Consider the following 15,134-nt stretch of genomic DNA (forward strand, 5'->3'; position numbering starts at 1 on the left):
GGAAGGATAATTTCAGAAAGCACAGGGAGGAGATGCATGAAGTTAGTTCACATTGAATGTCTCTGTTCTTTCACTTAAAAAGAATGTACTTATATTTGTATGTTTAACCTGTAGTGTCAGATGCATAAACAATTCGTGATTTTACTATTAAGAACTTCACTGCAACCTAGAGAACCTCTCAGGAGAAAAAGAATACTGCTTGTATTAGGTAAGGCAGAGAAGAGCTTTGTAATGAGGATAAGACTCTGGTCTGCCTTCAGACACTCTGGACACCCATCATCTTCACAAAACAGGCAATTTTGTCATGAAAGTGACATAAAAAGCTGTGATGACAAATGCTCATTTTCCCTCCATCCCCATTCTGTGGCCGGGAAGCCTTTTCAGCACCTTTCCTACTGCTGCAACTTTTGACCTCTTCTATGTGCCAAACTGTTTCTCAGTTACTAGAGCCATGGACATCTTTTGGCTGGTTGCAGAAGTCTACACAGCTGTTACACTCAGTGTTTGATCTCTCTCGTGGAAGTCTCAGTACCCCTTTCTGAGACAGCCATTAGAGCATAGCTGTGTTTTGATGTTCAGCTTGTAACTTCTGAAAACATTAGTTGATCAAAAGCTTTCCTTAAATTGTTCAAATTTAATTAGATCTGCTGTTTAGTAGAGTGGAGTGACTTTTAACTTACAGTTTTTGACACTGAACTGATTTTAGGCTACTGAAGTAGTCATGAGACTTATGACTTGAAGGTTACCTTCCTTGAAAGAATATGAAAACAAAATACACTAGCTCCATGGTGCCTAGAAAAGAAAAAGTGTTAGTGGCCTTGTGCAGATAATCTTTTGAGAGATACTATCTAAATCTGGTGTCATGCTGAATCTGAGTGTCAGTTTAAGATGTTTTGAAACCTGTTCTAGCTGTCTGTGGCTCAGCGTCGTCATTCCTAGGAGTTCACGTTTTAACCAGATAGCTAAAGAATCACTAACAATACTGTAACAAAGACCTAAGAGCTCTGTCCATTTCCATCAGGTCTCTAAAATATGTCATTGTCTTAATAATGAAAGTGGAAACATTCAGGAGAAGTCAGGTGGTTTGGAGTTGGTAGAGCAGTGCTTATCTGTAAGGCAGGCTGAAAGCAGGTTGTCTCAGGAGAGGAAGACCTTCCTTAGCAATGTGGGAGATAATTGTGAGGGACCAAGTGTGGGGCTAGAGACAGCCGTGCTGCAAGTCAGGCTTCAGCCATGCAGACTCCGCGTGTGGTCAGCTCATGCTAGAAAGCCCTCCGAATGGGGTTGATGTGAGAGCCAGACTCTCAGGGTATTTCCATTGTACCTTTGCCCTTAGGTGAGAATTGAGAAGCTTGGAGGATAAATACTGGTAGAAGAGCCTGAGTTACAGGAGCAAAATGAGATCTGGTGGGTTGGCTGGGAGGCAGTATTTGCTTTGAAGGGCCATAGCTTGTGCTGATGGAGGCTGGTGCACGATGGAGGCTGGTGCACGATGGTGAGGGAAGCCTGCATTCAGAAAAATGTGGGCTCTTTTTGTTCTCTTCTCCTTCCAGACTTCAGACTCATATGACACCTGAAATGTTTCGAACACCACTTCATGAAATTGCTTTGAGCATCAAATTGCTGCGACTGGGTGGAATTGGTCAGTTTTTGGCCAAAGCGATTGAACCACCACCTTTGGATGCGGTGATTGAAGCAGAACGCACGCTGAGAGGTATTGCCGCTTGTCCACCAGACTTGGCGTTAACGAAGCTGACTCTGAGTGACTTCCCGTGTGTAATCCTCACTCACAAACTGCTTTCACATCTCTGGTCAGATTGTTTGTGTAGTAGCATGCTGTCTAAAACAGCAAGGTGTTTCCCGGATGCGTTGTGTGGGTGGCAGTGTCTTTTGCAGCTGAAGAAATACTTGGATTCCCAAGTGGAGTGTCATTCCTTTAAGAAACTTGAGCCTTCAAACGTAAGACTTGTTTTGTTATTTTACCAGTGACTTCTGCTGGCTTCCAGCTTCCTGTTTTCCAGCTGTGGCACTGCCGTGTGTGGCATAGACTCAGTCCAGTGCCTAAAGCGGTTCTAAAAGCACTGAAAAAGAGAAGTTAGTAATTTATTGTACAATTACTACTTTGTACAGTTTGCTGACCCAAGATCTCAACATCTCATTGAGTCATTAAATCCCCAGCTTATGATTATACAAGCATCAGTATCCTTCTAAAACAGGAGAAACTGAGGTGGGGGTTGAGCTGTCTCTGCAGTTCCTTCAAGGAACTAACTAGAGTAAAGCTCAGCAAGGAGGAACATGCAATTCATGCTTTAGATTTAAAGCATAAGTCTCAGACCTCGGCACACTTTGCAAAGGTCACTAAGTAAGCACTTGTTAAAATTTCTAAGTAGTGTAATAACTCAGTGTTGATTGTTATGAAGAAGTTGTGTGATGATCCTATGGTGTTTGTAGACAGGAGACCAGAATGAATAACATAGCTAAGGATATGTATTCTGGTCTAATGACTTTCTGATCTACAAATTGTTAGTGCTTTCCTTACACTGCAGAGAAGAAATGCATAGCTAGGGAGGGAAGAAAGCAAACATTTTCAGCTTTAACACCAAGGAGATGTTTCTCCAGGTGCCTGAGTTTCCTGGATGCCCTGTGGGTTTTTTGTTTTCAGTGCATGGGTGCTACTAGGATGTGCTGAGGATGGCAAGACACACTATTTAAAATACTTTTTAGGCTTTTCAGTTCTGTAGACACCAGGAATAAGTCTTGATTGTGAGAGTCCTTTATTTGTTCACTTTCCCATTTAATTACTGAGGCTATAAAGGTTTTCTTAACAAATGTAAAGTTTTTGCTTATGTTGAAGTATCCCAAAGTAGTCTGTAAATAGACTGTGTGAACTGTAAGTTGGTGTTTGTCATTTCTATCTTTAAAAACTCTTCTAAGAGTTTTTCTTGTTTTTCTTTGTTGTGCAAACTTCAAGTTTTATGAAGTAGAGTTTAACAGTTATGGCCATGTGGCTAGAAAGACGAGGCTCCTGAGACCCTGCAGCTTGTAGAGCCAGCAGCCCCTTGTTTGCCTGATTATTGACAGTGGGTTGATAGCTTCAAGGATGAGCTCAGGTGCTAATTTTTTTAGTAATGGAAGGAAAGAAAGGCCTTGAGGAAGAGAGAGTTCATGTTGTTCTCTCAGATGAAGAGGAGGTTGTGTGGTTTGGCAGTTGCAGTGAAGACTCTGCAGTTGGTTGTGATAGGGCTGCTGTGACTTTGGTGAGGCAGAAATTAGGTTAAATTAATGAGATCAAATATAGAGATTTGAAAGAACTGTAATAGTGGTTTGTACAGAAGCAAGCTAAAAAGAAATGGAAAAATGTGTTTGTGGATTACAGTAATGATTTTAATTGTGGAGGAGTTAGTAAAACATCTGTGAAGTGAAGGTGGAATTTGTTTCTTTGACCTCAGACCAATTTTGTAAACTAAATTCAACATGTAAGTGGGATTCTACTTAAACACAGTTATTAAAGTTCTGGTTTTCTTACGTAAGGATTTCTGGGGTTAGCTAACCGTCTTTGATAATAAGAGACCTTGTTTCAGATCTTGATGCCCTGGATTCCAATGATGAGTTGACACCTCTTGGAAGAATCCTGGCCAAACTTCCCATTGAGCCTCGTCTTGGCAAGATGATGATAATGGGCTGTATTTTTTAGTAAGTTGAATAGTCTTGGTGACGTTTTTGTTGTTTCTCTGAGTTCCTGAGCCTCTAGACATGCACTGTACAAGAGAAAAAGCAATACATCTAGATGAGCAATACATGGTACAGCTGGATATGGGGAAACTGAGTATTCATAAGAGCAGAGGATAAATAACTTAGGAAATTCAGAGTGAACTGCAAAGGACTGGTAGAGGCTGATACTGGTGAATTAAGAGTGGGATCTGAAATGCTGAAGTCTAGCAGTGAGCTAGAAGTGGGGAGATGTGGAATTTGACACCTATATAAGAAGAAAAATGAATCCCCACGTTTTGCTTTAGCAGAAATAAAGATCTGTTATTTGTAATTGTGATGGCTGTAGGGTCCTTTTCACCAGAAGATGATGGTGTATGGAATATTTGTGAATAAAGCCGATCCTGAGACCTTTTTGTGGCTTCTTTCAGTGTGGGAGATGCTATTTGTACCATCTCTGCAGCCACCTGTTTCCCTGAACCTTTCATCAACGAAGGCAAACGCCTGGGTTACATCCATAGGAATTTTGCTGGGAACAGGTTTTCAGATCATGTTGCTTTACTCTCTGTCTTCCAAGCCTGGGATGATGCAAGGTATGTTGTCTTGGCCCGAAACTTGATGAGAAGTTGTGTAACAGTGAGCAGTTTTGTGACCAGACTATGTATGTCAGTGAGCTCTCTGACAGCTAGACTGTCACACTGCTCCTTTCCTTGAACAGATTTCTAATTCACTGTTTGTTTTATAGAATGGGTGGTGAAGAAGCAGAGAAGAGATTTTGTGAACACAAGAGACTGAGCATGGCCACTCTTAGAATGACTTGGGAAGCAAAAGTTCAGCTGAAAGATATACTTATTAGTTCTGGCTTCCCTGAAGGTGATTCTGCTTGGACATAGTAATTTAATGATTGCATCTTCCTTCTGAGATGAGAAATAAACCCACAGAGGCTTATATGGATTTGCCTTAAAGCTGTTCTGCTTTTACAGCTGTGTTCAGATTAAACTTTAGCGCTGTCTAATTCTCTTGTATTTGTCTAAACCAGAGAGGTTGTGGTGGCTGTGGTGCAACATAGGGAGATTTTGGAGACTGGGATTAGGGCTGCAGGGTTAAAAATCTATTAAGCAGTTGTCTTCAGAGAATTACCACTCTGATTTTCTTTCCCCTTGACTTGTTGCATCTCCAAATTCTGCTGCACTGTGCTTCCCCCTGTCCTTTTCATTAGCTTTAGTGGGGAGTCTTTGTGATCTAAACAGTGTGCTTTGTGCCCTAAGATTTTCTGGATTTGTTGTGCCCTACGATTTTCTGGGTTTGTGCTATGGGAGGGATGTGCAGTAGTGTGACATATTACTCAATTTTCTACAGAACAAAACCAAACCAAAAAAAAAATCTTGAAGTTGAGCAGGTTCTGAATTTGCCTGATGTTCCTGAGGAGCTTGCTCAGTGAAATGGCATTGCTGGCTGCATTCAGCAGATGTTCCTCTCCCTTTTTTTTTATTTCTTAAATTCCTTTAGTTTTTTTCTCTCATGCTGTTAGGATCATTGCTGCATTTATCCTTAACTTTATTTCTGGGCAAGATGACCTGAAAACAAGCCACCGGAGGCTCTGGGGAGGTTTGTAACAAACTAATGAAAACATCCATTCTGGCCTCCCCCAAAAGATCTGTCTCCAAAACAAATGGCAGTAAACACACTGTGGTACAGCACATTCTGAGCAAACCCCTCTTTCCTTGTTTTTGAAGAGCTTTGGGAGTGAAAAATATGCCTTTGTAGTGGTATTTTTCAGCTTTTTTGCTCTCCATGAATAAATTGAACACGAAACTGAAATGCTGCAGAGTGCAGAGGTCATTTGAAAATAGATGTACATCTACCAGTTGATTGAATCAGAAAATGCATTGATCCAGGATCCTAAACAACTCTGCTGTGCTGTCCTACATGACCTGTGGATTCAAGCCAGTCTTCTGTTCTCTGTCAACAGAATGTTTGATGACTCAACCGTTCAACAACACTGGACCAGATAACAATCTGGATGTTGTAATCTCCCTGCTTGCTTTTGGGGTCTACCCCAATGTCTGCTACCACAAGGAGAAGAGGAAAATTCTTACCACTGAGGGGCACAACGCACTCATCCATAAGTCATCAGTCAACTGCCCTTTCAGCAGCCAGGACATCAAGTATCCATCACCCTTTTTTGTTTTTGGAGAAAAGGTAAAGACTTCAAGTTTGTTTGTGATGATGTGCTGCCAGGTTGTCTTAAGAGAGTCTTTTGGGTAGAGAAGCCATAAGAAAAAAACAACACTCTGCAATGTTTGGCTTGGTTTTAGGGGAGTTTGTTTGTTGTTTTGTTGGTTTTTTTCACAAAGTGGTCACAGTCTCACTCAGTAACTTCCAGTCAACCAAATTCAGTAGAAGTGGACCAGTATAGAAAGTTCCTGTGAGTTTTGCAAAAACAGGTCATAGAGAAGGATCATGGAATCATCATAGAATGGTTTGAGTTGGAAGGGACCCTTAGAGATCACCTCATTCCAACCTTCTGCCATGGGCAGGGACGTGTTCCACTAGACCAAGTTGCTCAAAGCCCCGTCTAAATCCACCTTCCACCAGTCTGAAGCCGTTACCCTTTGTCCTGTTGGAAATCGGAAGCCTTATCTTTAAGAGATTGCATTAGGAGCTCTACCATGCAAACTAGGCACTGGAGAATATTTGCCTGTAGCACTTCTACTCCTTAGAAATCCAGAAAGAAAAGAGGAGAACATGTCATACGGCAGTGGGGTGCTCCCTTTCTGGCATGTAGGTAGTTTGTCATCTCCTGAGGACAACTCCTGTTTCTCAAGCAGCTCGTAAAACCCGTGAGATGCTTTCCTCAGGGTTTCAATGACCTTTTCTTCTATCCCCCTTGTTTTCTTTGCTCAGCTCATGCACTGAAGGCCCTGCATGCTCCCCTGTGCTCCAATGATGGCCGTGACCATCTGCTCCTTCTTACCCTTCTTTCAAGGAGAGCAGATGAGGACAATGCCTCTGTGTAGGACAGCTGGGAGATGGTCCTTCGGGCTGCCAGCCTGCTTGTGCTGCCTCTGCACTGTGAGGGGAGGCCCTGAGCATTGTTACCCCTTATTGAAACCAGCTGTGCACACCACCAGGGTTCCTTCTGCCTGGGATGTGCTATGAAGATGTTTTTTAGCATAATCATCCAATTAACAAAGCCTCATAAGATCTTACAGCAGAGGTGATGCTGTAGGGGTTTCTTTTTTGTCACCTTGTCTACACTGGTTAGTCTGGAACTACAGTTTATTTGCGCTGGTTTTTATATCCTTGGTCCTTTTTGCTGACATGCAACTTCTTTTAATAATGGCAGATAAAACACCTCATTAATAATAAATGGAGTTTTGACTCCTTTGGGTACTGGCTGGAGACTCAGTTTGATACTCTGGATCTCCATGTGTGTAGTCCAGAGCTGTGGTGAGGCTTCACCTCTCCTTCACCCTTTATGTCAGGATCCCAACCGGGTCAGACCTTTGATCAGTCTCAACTATCTCTGTCAACTGAGCTCCCCTAAAAACACCAGAAGACTTTTTTGAACTCAAAAAGCTGTGCTTTATTAACCCAAAATACACGTGGACAACTAAGAGTGACTACGGCAGTAGCTTACGAGTGGCTAAGGCAGCACCTGGGTGAGGAAAGGATTTATATACTATTCTCTCCTTACCTATTATGTACCTGCTAAAAGGAAGTTTCTCTGAGATCTGGTTGTCTTTTTCCTGCTGCATTTGGCAGTCTGTCTCTGACCTGCCAGTTCAGTGTTCCATGCACTGGCTATTTTGCTGCCACAATTTCCATTCTGGAAGTTTCTCTCCTTTGAGCATTTTTGGTAACTTCCAGGCAGGAACAAATCTCCTCCTTGAGGGCAAACAAGTACAACATATTCTGCCCATCACATTCTTGTGTGAAAGAAGGGAAGGAGAGAGGCAACTGCCAGGGTGAGAAGCTGAAATCCCAAGTACTGCTCTTCAGGTCCTCTTCAAAATGAAGGGCAGTAACCCGTGTAGTCAGCACCATTATCTCTGGCTCAGGTCAGACAGCTCGGTGGTGTCCAAGTGCTCACTTCAAGTACAAGCTTAACATGGTGTTTGTACACAATGACGAAGTGGCTGGTTGTATGGCTGTGTAGCAACTTCCAAATGAGCTGTGGCTAGGACCCTTCTAAAGAAGCACGACGAGCTTTTTGTTACAGCCCTAGCAATGCAGAAGATGGCGGATAATTCAGCTGTGCCTTGGTCATTTTGAGGTTAGCAAAGCATGAGACAGCCCTTGCAAAAATATCAGCTGCATAATTGCAGACATGAGGTCATGGAAAAATTAATATTTTTAAATGACAGGTAGTTTATGGTGTGTTTTTCACACCAGCCAGTGTTGAATCCCTGCAAAACATCTGTCCAGCATTCAGGTTGGCATGTGCGTGTGCTGCTGTGATTTCCTAATGCTCTACCTTGGTTTTTGGGGTGGTGTTTGTACAGAACTCCCTGGCTTCCATGGCCAATTTCCATTTCAAGAGTTGTGTTGCTCTTCCACCTGCAGATTCGAACCAGAGCCATCTCTGCCAAAGCAATGACCATGGTGAGCCCGCTGCAGCTGCTTCTCTTTGCCTCCAAGAAGGTGCTGTCGGATGGCGAGCTCGTCCTGATAGATGACTGGTAAGGACCTCCTTGGTGCTTCTGATGCTCAGGGCTATGAAACACAGCTGCTAGCATGGGCATGAACCTCTCTGTAGGAACCCTATAGTAAGCCCTGCACTACAGGTGAATCGTGGAGGCTTCGTTTCTGGTGAGGAAGGGAGGGCTTTATACTGGCAGCACTGCTTCATACAGACTGGCTGCTTAAATTAAAACACAACACTAAGCAGCTTCCTTAAAAAAATGGGGTTTTTTTCTCTTTAACTGGAACACGAATAAAAGGAACTATGTATTTTGGACCTCCTCTTCAGACAGAGGCTGAGGAAGACTGGTTTTTAAGTCTTGGAAAAACACCTTGAGGAGAGAGCTGTTCAGGATTTGCTGATTGCTCCGGCAGCATTCATTTTATGGCCATGACCAAATACCATCTGGATGCTGTTTTTTCTGCCCCTTAGTCAGTAAAATGGAAATGAAGGCTTGTTTAAGCTTAATGAACTCACTTTTTTGAGCGTGGCTTGGAGCTTTCAAAATCTTGAGGAGCCTCCTGCTTTTAGTTTGCTTTATACTTCTGTGTTGTTCTGGTGTGAAGCTAGGAGTTAAGTATTGGTGTTATCTGAGTATGATAAATCCCAGGAGTGAACTTAAATGGAAAGATGGTTATGTTTTAACAAGGTTGAATTTTGGAGGTCTTGCAAATTAGTCTTCTGAATTTCATGTCCCTTCATTGACAAATTAGAATGTCAAAGGTGGGAATACAGATTTCTGGCTCAGTAGGCTCAACAAAAAGCCACTCTGCAGAACATCTTCTGTAAGAGCTTCTTTCCTACAAGTTGTGATATATCTAACACAATTCTTTGGGCTCTAGGATCAAGCTGAGGATGCCCCACAACTCTGCTGCCTGCATCACTGCCCTGCGTGCAGCCATGGAGGCTCTGGTTGTGGAAGTGACCAAAGATCCCGAGATCATCCGGCAGCTGGACCCGGCGAATGAGCGGATGCTGAACGCCATCCGGCAGCTCTCCAGGCCGGCAGCCGCAGGCATCAGCCTCCTCGGTGCCAGTGCCAGGTCAGCCCAGCTGCCCCCAGCACAGTGGGAGCCTGAACAGGGCAGGACATAGCTTGGCTCCTTCTCTGCACAGTGGCTGCAGAAGCTTAGAGCTAAAATCACCAGGAGAGTCTTGTCCTGTGTGGACAGGAGCTTCAGGCTGTTTCCCAGTCAGTAATCTGGGTGCATGTAAATTGTCATGTTCCAAGTGAAAGAGCTTATTCAGATGATGTGTTAGGAAGAGGGTGGTGGGACTCTGGGACAGGCTGCCCAGAGAGGTGGTGGAAGAGTTCAGGGCCAGGTTGGATGGGGCTTAGAGCAGCCTGCTGTAGCGGAAGATGTCCCTGTACGTGATGGGGGAGATGTAAAGTGATGAGCTCTACAGTCCCTTCCAACCCAAACCATTCTATGATCCTGTGGACAGATCAGCTTCCACAGGAATGCCAAGCAGCTCTAAGGAATAAAAGCTCCCATCACCTTTTCCAAAGCACAACAACTTTTAAAGAAAAGATAATCCAAATTAATTTTGAGCAAACCTACTCCTCTCTCTCTCTAGAAATAAATACTTGGCTGTGCTTGCAGCCCTTCAGTGCCCCTTGTTTTCATGCCTTGCTTTTGAAGCAAAAAGAATGAAAACACCAGCGAGCTGTTAGTTATTTAGTTTCATCCTTAAATTACAGCTTCAATACACACTTCACTGTGTGTTGTAAGGAGCAAACTTAAGGTCACTGTGTTGTCATAACAAGGAATAGGGCTCCCTACATGTTCCTGTGAGCTGGAGAACGGATATTGAGGGGAAAACTTTCTATCCCAGGTGTAGACCCGGCTGAGATCCAGGGGAAGGGCTGCTTATGTGGCAGGGAGGCTGCTCCCAGCTTCTCTTTACTGAAGTGGAAAAGGTGCAGTAATTCCAACTGTAGCTCAAACACTGTTTTCTGTTAACAAAATAGAGGTAGCTTAACCCAGTATCCTGGGCACTAGTTGTTCTTGTGATGCTTAAAAAAGGTGCATGCATCAGGTACAGAATGACGGGATGTTTCTCTTTGCCAGGTGTGGGGATGGTCCCCGGCCCCCCAAAATGCCTCGCTACGACAACGGAGGCGGCTTCAGAGGCTGGGGGGGCCACGGGCGCGGCTCCGGCTACAGAGGCAGAGGCTACGGCGGCTGGCGCTCGGGGGGAGGAGGAGGATACCGAGGTAGCCCAGGGGGAGGCTATGGAGGTGGGGGTGGCTATCGAGGGGGAGGCTATGGAGGTGGGGGTGGCTATGGAGGGGGAGGGTATGGAGGAGCAGGCAGCAGCTACCGAGGAGGCTGCAGGGATGCGGGGAGGGGCAGTTGGTAGTTACAGAGGCGTGGTGTCGTCCTTCTGCTCCAGAAGTGTGTTCCTCTCCCCAGTCGCTTTCTTGCTGTTAGCAGTCTGTTTGCCTTTTCCATTCCTTAGTACAGCTCTGTAATATATTGTGCCCTTAGATAATTTACTGATAGCTGTATGACTTCACTCTTAATAAAGAGTTTGTTTTTAACGACTTACATGCTATACATTTCATTTTGGATCTGGGTTTAGAGTTTGAAGCCATCGTTTTTAGTTTGGGTTGTATAGGAGATATAAGGCATTCTGAGGAAACCTTTTCAGTGTCTAAAACCTTTCTCTGACAAATTTAAAATTACAGAACTTTGGGCTGAGTGGTGATTTTTCTTTATCTAATAAACTCTGCAACTAGACCTTGCTACAGTGGTTTTCTGTCTCTGCCAGGCACCACTTGGTTCCTTTGCAGCCAGACAGCTGTATTATCACTCCCAGCACAACAGCTGGGGAACCTTTCTGTTGATCCAGGTAAAACAGGAACCTGGAATACCCTTTTGCAAGCCTGATGTGACACTGCTTGTCTCTGCAGAACCTGGAGCCACCTCAGAAGTGTGAACTGTGCTCTTCGTCTAGGCAGTGTTCATTTAAGTTGCTACTCTGAAGTAGTCACATGTCCCTTAGACATTGTGTTATCTCAGATCTGTTACCAACACAAACTTGGAAACATGAAGCAGATGTCCAATGGTTGTAAAGGGAACTATACTTCCTAATGTCAATATCAAGCCTTCGGGTTTTACATATGACCTATGTTAAAGCTTTACAATTCCCTTTAGCTCTTCCTGGTCTTCTAAATAAGTCAGCATTTAAATAGGGGATGGGAGTGATGGGGGCAAGGTGAGCACAGCTCAGAGGGGAGAGCAGAGACTGTTCAGCACTGCCACGGTCGGTACATGTGGTGAAACAGCTGGAGCTACTGGGGAGTGCTCAGATGAACCCCAGTGAGCTTGGCCTCCCCTGGCAGAGCAGCCCTGCTGGTGTTTCCACGCCTGAGGCCTGTTATCTAGGTTAAGGTTTTATTGCTCTGATCAGGTCTTGACATGGAGTAAGGCCCTTTGCAGCAGCCTTCTTTCAACTACATCATTATCATTAGCTTTTCCTTGCTTGTACTGTAGTGTTGGGAGGTGGAGGAGTAGGATACCAGGGATTATCGAGTACAGTATCCGTAGATACTGGTTAAAAATGGTTTTACTGGGGCTACTTTGTTAAATCCTAGCTCAAGAAATTCCCTTTTAGAGTGAAGTCGATGTTTCTCAAGTCTGCTTACAAAAATGATTCTGGTTTGTAGCTGTAGAGCTGTTGTGTACCATTACTGGCCCAGGCCATGAATTGTTACCTTGACACTGGTGCCAGCCTGGCTGCAGTGTGAGCTCTCCCAGCCTCTGGTACTTTGTTAAGTGTCTGAGGTGGCTGTGCTGCTTGGGCACAGCTTAACACCAGGGCCCTCCTCACTAACAATGAAGTTACATCTAATTTTATGTTGCTTCTAAGAACTGTTAGAATCACTGGGCGCTTGAGGGTACAGCCAGGTGTAGTAACACAAGAAATGGTGTAGGTCACAGGGCTAGGGCAGGAGCTGCTGGCAGGATGGAGCTTGTGAGGTGGCAGCCAGTCCCCGGGACTGCTCAGGTCACGGGTTGTGGGGAGGGAAGGAGCTGTGAAGTATTCAGCATCTACAAATTACAGCTTTGTTGGTTTTGTCTATGCGCTAATGTTTTTCCTATTAAGGAGTGTCAAGCATGAAAGCACTGCTTAAGAATATTCAGTCTGGTTTTTAGTACCATCAGGGCCAGTTAAGAGGGGAACAGTAATCCTTGCCTATGCTCCCCGTGCCAGAAATGAACAGCACAGTCTAAACAAGTCCTGATGTGCTAATGAGGAGCTTAAACAGCCTGGGTACAGAAAACTGGAAATGAACCTGAAGCAACAGGCATGTGTTCACAGTAAAAACTGAGCTTGTGATGAGTTTACTGTGTCAGTAAATTGATCCGTGTTTTGCTTCAAAAAGCCAGCTTGTCAGAGCTGTGCAGCAAAATTAATCATCTGATATTCAAGAAGAGTAAACTCTCTGAGCTCCAAGAGTCTCTCTGTGATGGTCAGAGAAGCCTCAGTGAGTGCAGATGCCAGTTCCTTCACACCTTTGTACACAATTTGCTGAAGTCACCTGGCCAGATTCAGCAGCCACAACACCCTTGATTGTGTTCTCTGCTTTTGGTTAGGTTTGTACCTGAGCAGGGAACTTCTCTTTCAAGCGATGGCCTTGACTGCACCAGCACAGTAACCTCTTCCCTTGGTTTTCCCTTTTGTGCTCAGCTGCTCAGCCTGCCTGCTTGCCTCATCCACATCCTCCAAAGAAGGTTTAGCTTTGTGAAATGTCAAGGCTCTGGGCTTTGCCACACATTTGGAAACCAGTGCTGAAGTCCAAACACAGCTCTTCCGGTGTAGCTGCTTTGAGAATGTTTGTTTGGCAAAGTAATGCCTGTAGGGCTAAAACTGCCTTTGATGGAGTTGAAGCATCACATCACCCAGATCACCATCTCATGATATGTTTATTGTTGGTTTAATTCTGTGCTTTCTTACATAGGAACTTGGCTTTGTTCTGTGCTCCCATAAGTGATATTCCTGAGGGTGTTTTCTACATCCATCTTCTATTTGTCCTCCGCTTTCTGCTTCTTCCCTCCACAGGTCTGACTGATTCTGGGCTTTAGTAGCAAGAAAGAATTCGAGGATTTAGAATGATCCAAACTCTGCACAGTGGGAACTGTATAGCAGTGGCCTGTCAGATGCTCTTGAAGCAGAAGCCTTCTCAGAGGACCTCCCAGTGATGTCATATTTTCCAAGGCACCATTGTAAACTTAGTTTTTAAAAAATCTTTGAGTGACTTGGAAATCAGGCACTGTCTGAAGAGTCAGCTTGGCTGGTGTCACATGAGCAACTGCAGCAGGAGGGAGGGTTTGACTTAGGAGCTCTTTTCTCTTAATGCAAACTGAATTTAAGGAACCAGGGTGGAAGAAAGAACCCATAAACACCAGGTTCTGATCAGAGCTCAGAAGTCTCAGGACAACCAAAGACCATGGATACAAAAGTCAGCATTAAAACAGGTTGTTATCCGATACAGAGACACATAATGGTAAAAGGCAAAAAAAGTCTTTACTGTGCCAGACACCAAACAGAATATTTTACCCAATATACTTCTGCCCTGCTACCCTTCTTAAAATATAAAGTACCTCTGGTGCTGAGCACTTCTGGTACATAATCACTCCAGTCATAATGACGTGTTAAGGAATTCATATGGTCATTTACACGAGACAAGTGGTTTTTCTCCCTGACCCTGCCAGATTTCCCATGCAACTCCAGAGAGAAGAATTGATCCAGTTTCCCATTAATGGCACGTTCTTTGTCTCCTGTGTAAGGCATCTGCATGTTACCTGGCCATTGAGAACTGCCCTTTTGAGGTACTTACAAATTGCTAAATGATCTGGAAGCCCATCCCCAGACTCTTTAACTGAAACAATCTCTTTTTTTTCCCCCTCTGAACAGTTTTTAATTTAACCCTTACCTCTAGAGGGGTGCCAAAAGCACCCTGCTGGCTAGAAGTGGTGAAATAATGCATTCAGCAGTGAACCACTGACTTGAAGGCTATTCAGAGCTGGTGCTGGAAATGTTAAATACATATAGCGTTGGCTTCACTGTGAACATTTATTTACAGTGAAATGGGTCAGATGAGGATGGTACTAAATGAGCTGGGCATTCAGCTGGTACTGCTCAGACTCTGCATTAAACAAAGCAGACATCCTCTTAAAAATGCAGTTCTTTTTATGGAAACATGCTATGGAACTGGCTTTAAAGTAGGCAAGGTGAGGATGGGTAGCTGGCTGCTTGGTTGCAGACTAATCAAACTCATCAAAAATTACCTGGAAGCAGTTTTACCAGGTCTGAGAAGAGTTTCAGAAATACAGGGAGGGAAGGAGTGGGCATGTGACCCCAGGAGCCTCAGGAGGAGGCTCCAAAGTAGCACATGGTCATGCCTGACTTCTGCAGGGCATTAGGGCAGCTGTATGGGTACCTGTTCTTAGTTTCTAAATGATGTTAAAACCTTGACCTCATTTATTGCAGCCCAGTTAGAGTGTGACTCTCCACACATGCTCTCTTGGGATACAGTGTAGTCCTGCAGCTGCTGATTCATTAGCACAGAGCAGCCCTTCACCAAATCCCAACCAAGGCAGAACTGCTAGAAACTTGAATTTCTCCTGTTCAGCAGCTTTCCAGGAAAGAGCAACATCAGGAGTTTGACTTTTCTCCTAATGATGGCATTACAAGTGTTAGAAGCATCAAGACAAAACATATGAAATTT

At 44.2% G+C, this 15,134-nt stretch overlaps 1 protein-coding gene across 2 annotated transcripts in view; it reads left to right on the top strand.

The window, feature by feature from the left end:
• Window positions 1-13,680, top strand: part of DHX9 (DExH-box helicase 9) — a 30,860-nt gene extending 17,180 nt beyond the window's left edge. For both annotated transcript variants that reach the window (XM_062003953.1, XM_062003954.1), the window contains 9 exons: window positions 1,554-1,714; window positions 3,582-3,693; window positions 4,140-4,301; window positions 4,454-4,581; window positions 5,681-5,910; window positions 8,278-8,393; window positions 9,238-9,438; window positions 10,468-10,613; window positions 13,466-13,680. In XM_062003953.1, coding sequence (XP_061859937.1) covers window positions 1,554-1,714; window positions 3,582-3,693; window positions 4,140-4,301; window positions 4,454-4,581; window positions 5,681-5,910; window positions 8,278-8,393; window positions 9,238-9,438; window positions 10,468-10,613; window positions 13,466-13,488 — 1,279 coding nt within the window. In that variant the 3' untranslated portion in view covers window positions 13,489-13,680. The remainder of the gene's footprint in view (window positions 1-1,553; window positions 1,715-3,581; window positions 3,694-4,139; window positions 4,302-4,453; window positions 4,582-5,680; window positions 5,911-8,277; window positions 8,394-9,237; window positions 9,439-10,467; window positions 10,614-13,465) is intronic.
• The last annotated feature ends 1,454 nt before the right edge of the window (window positions 13,681-15,134 follow it).

The sequence above is a fragment of the Colius striatus genome, chromosome 10 (assembly GCF_028858725.1).
Source record: "Colius striatus isolate bColStr4 chromosome 10, bColStr4.1.hap1, whole genome shotgun sequence".
Classification (NCBI taxonomy): Eukaryota; Metazoa; Chordata; class Aves; order Coliiformes; family Coliidae; genus Colius; species Colius striatus.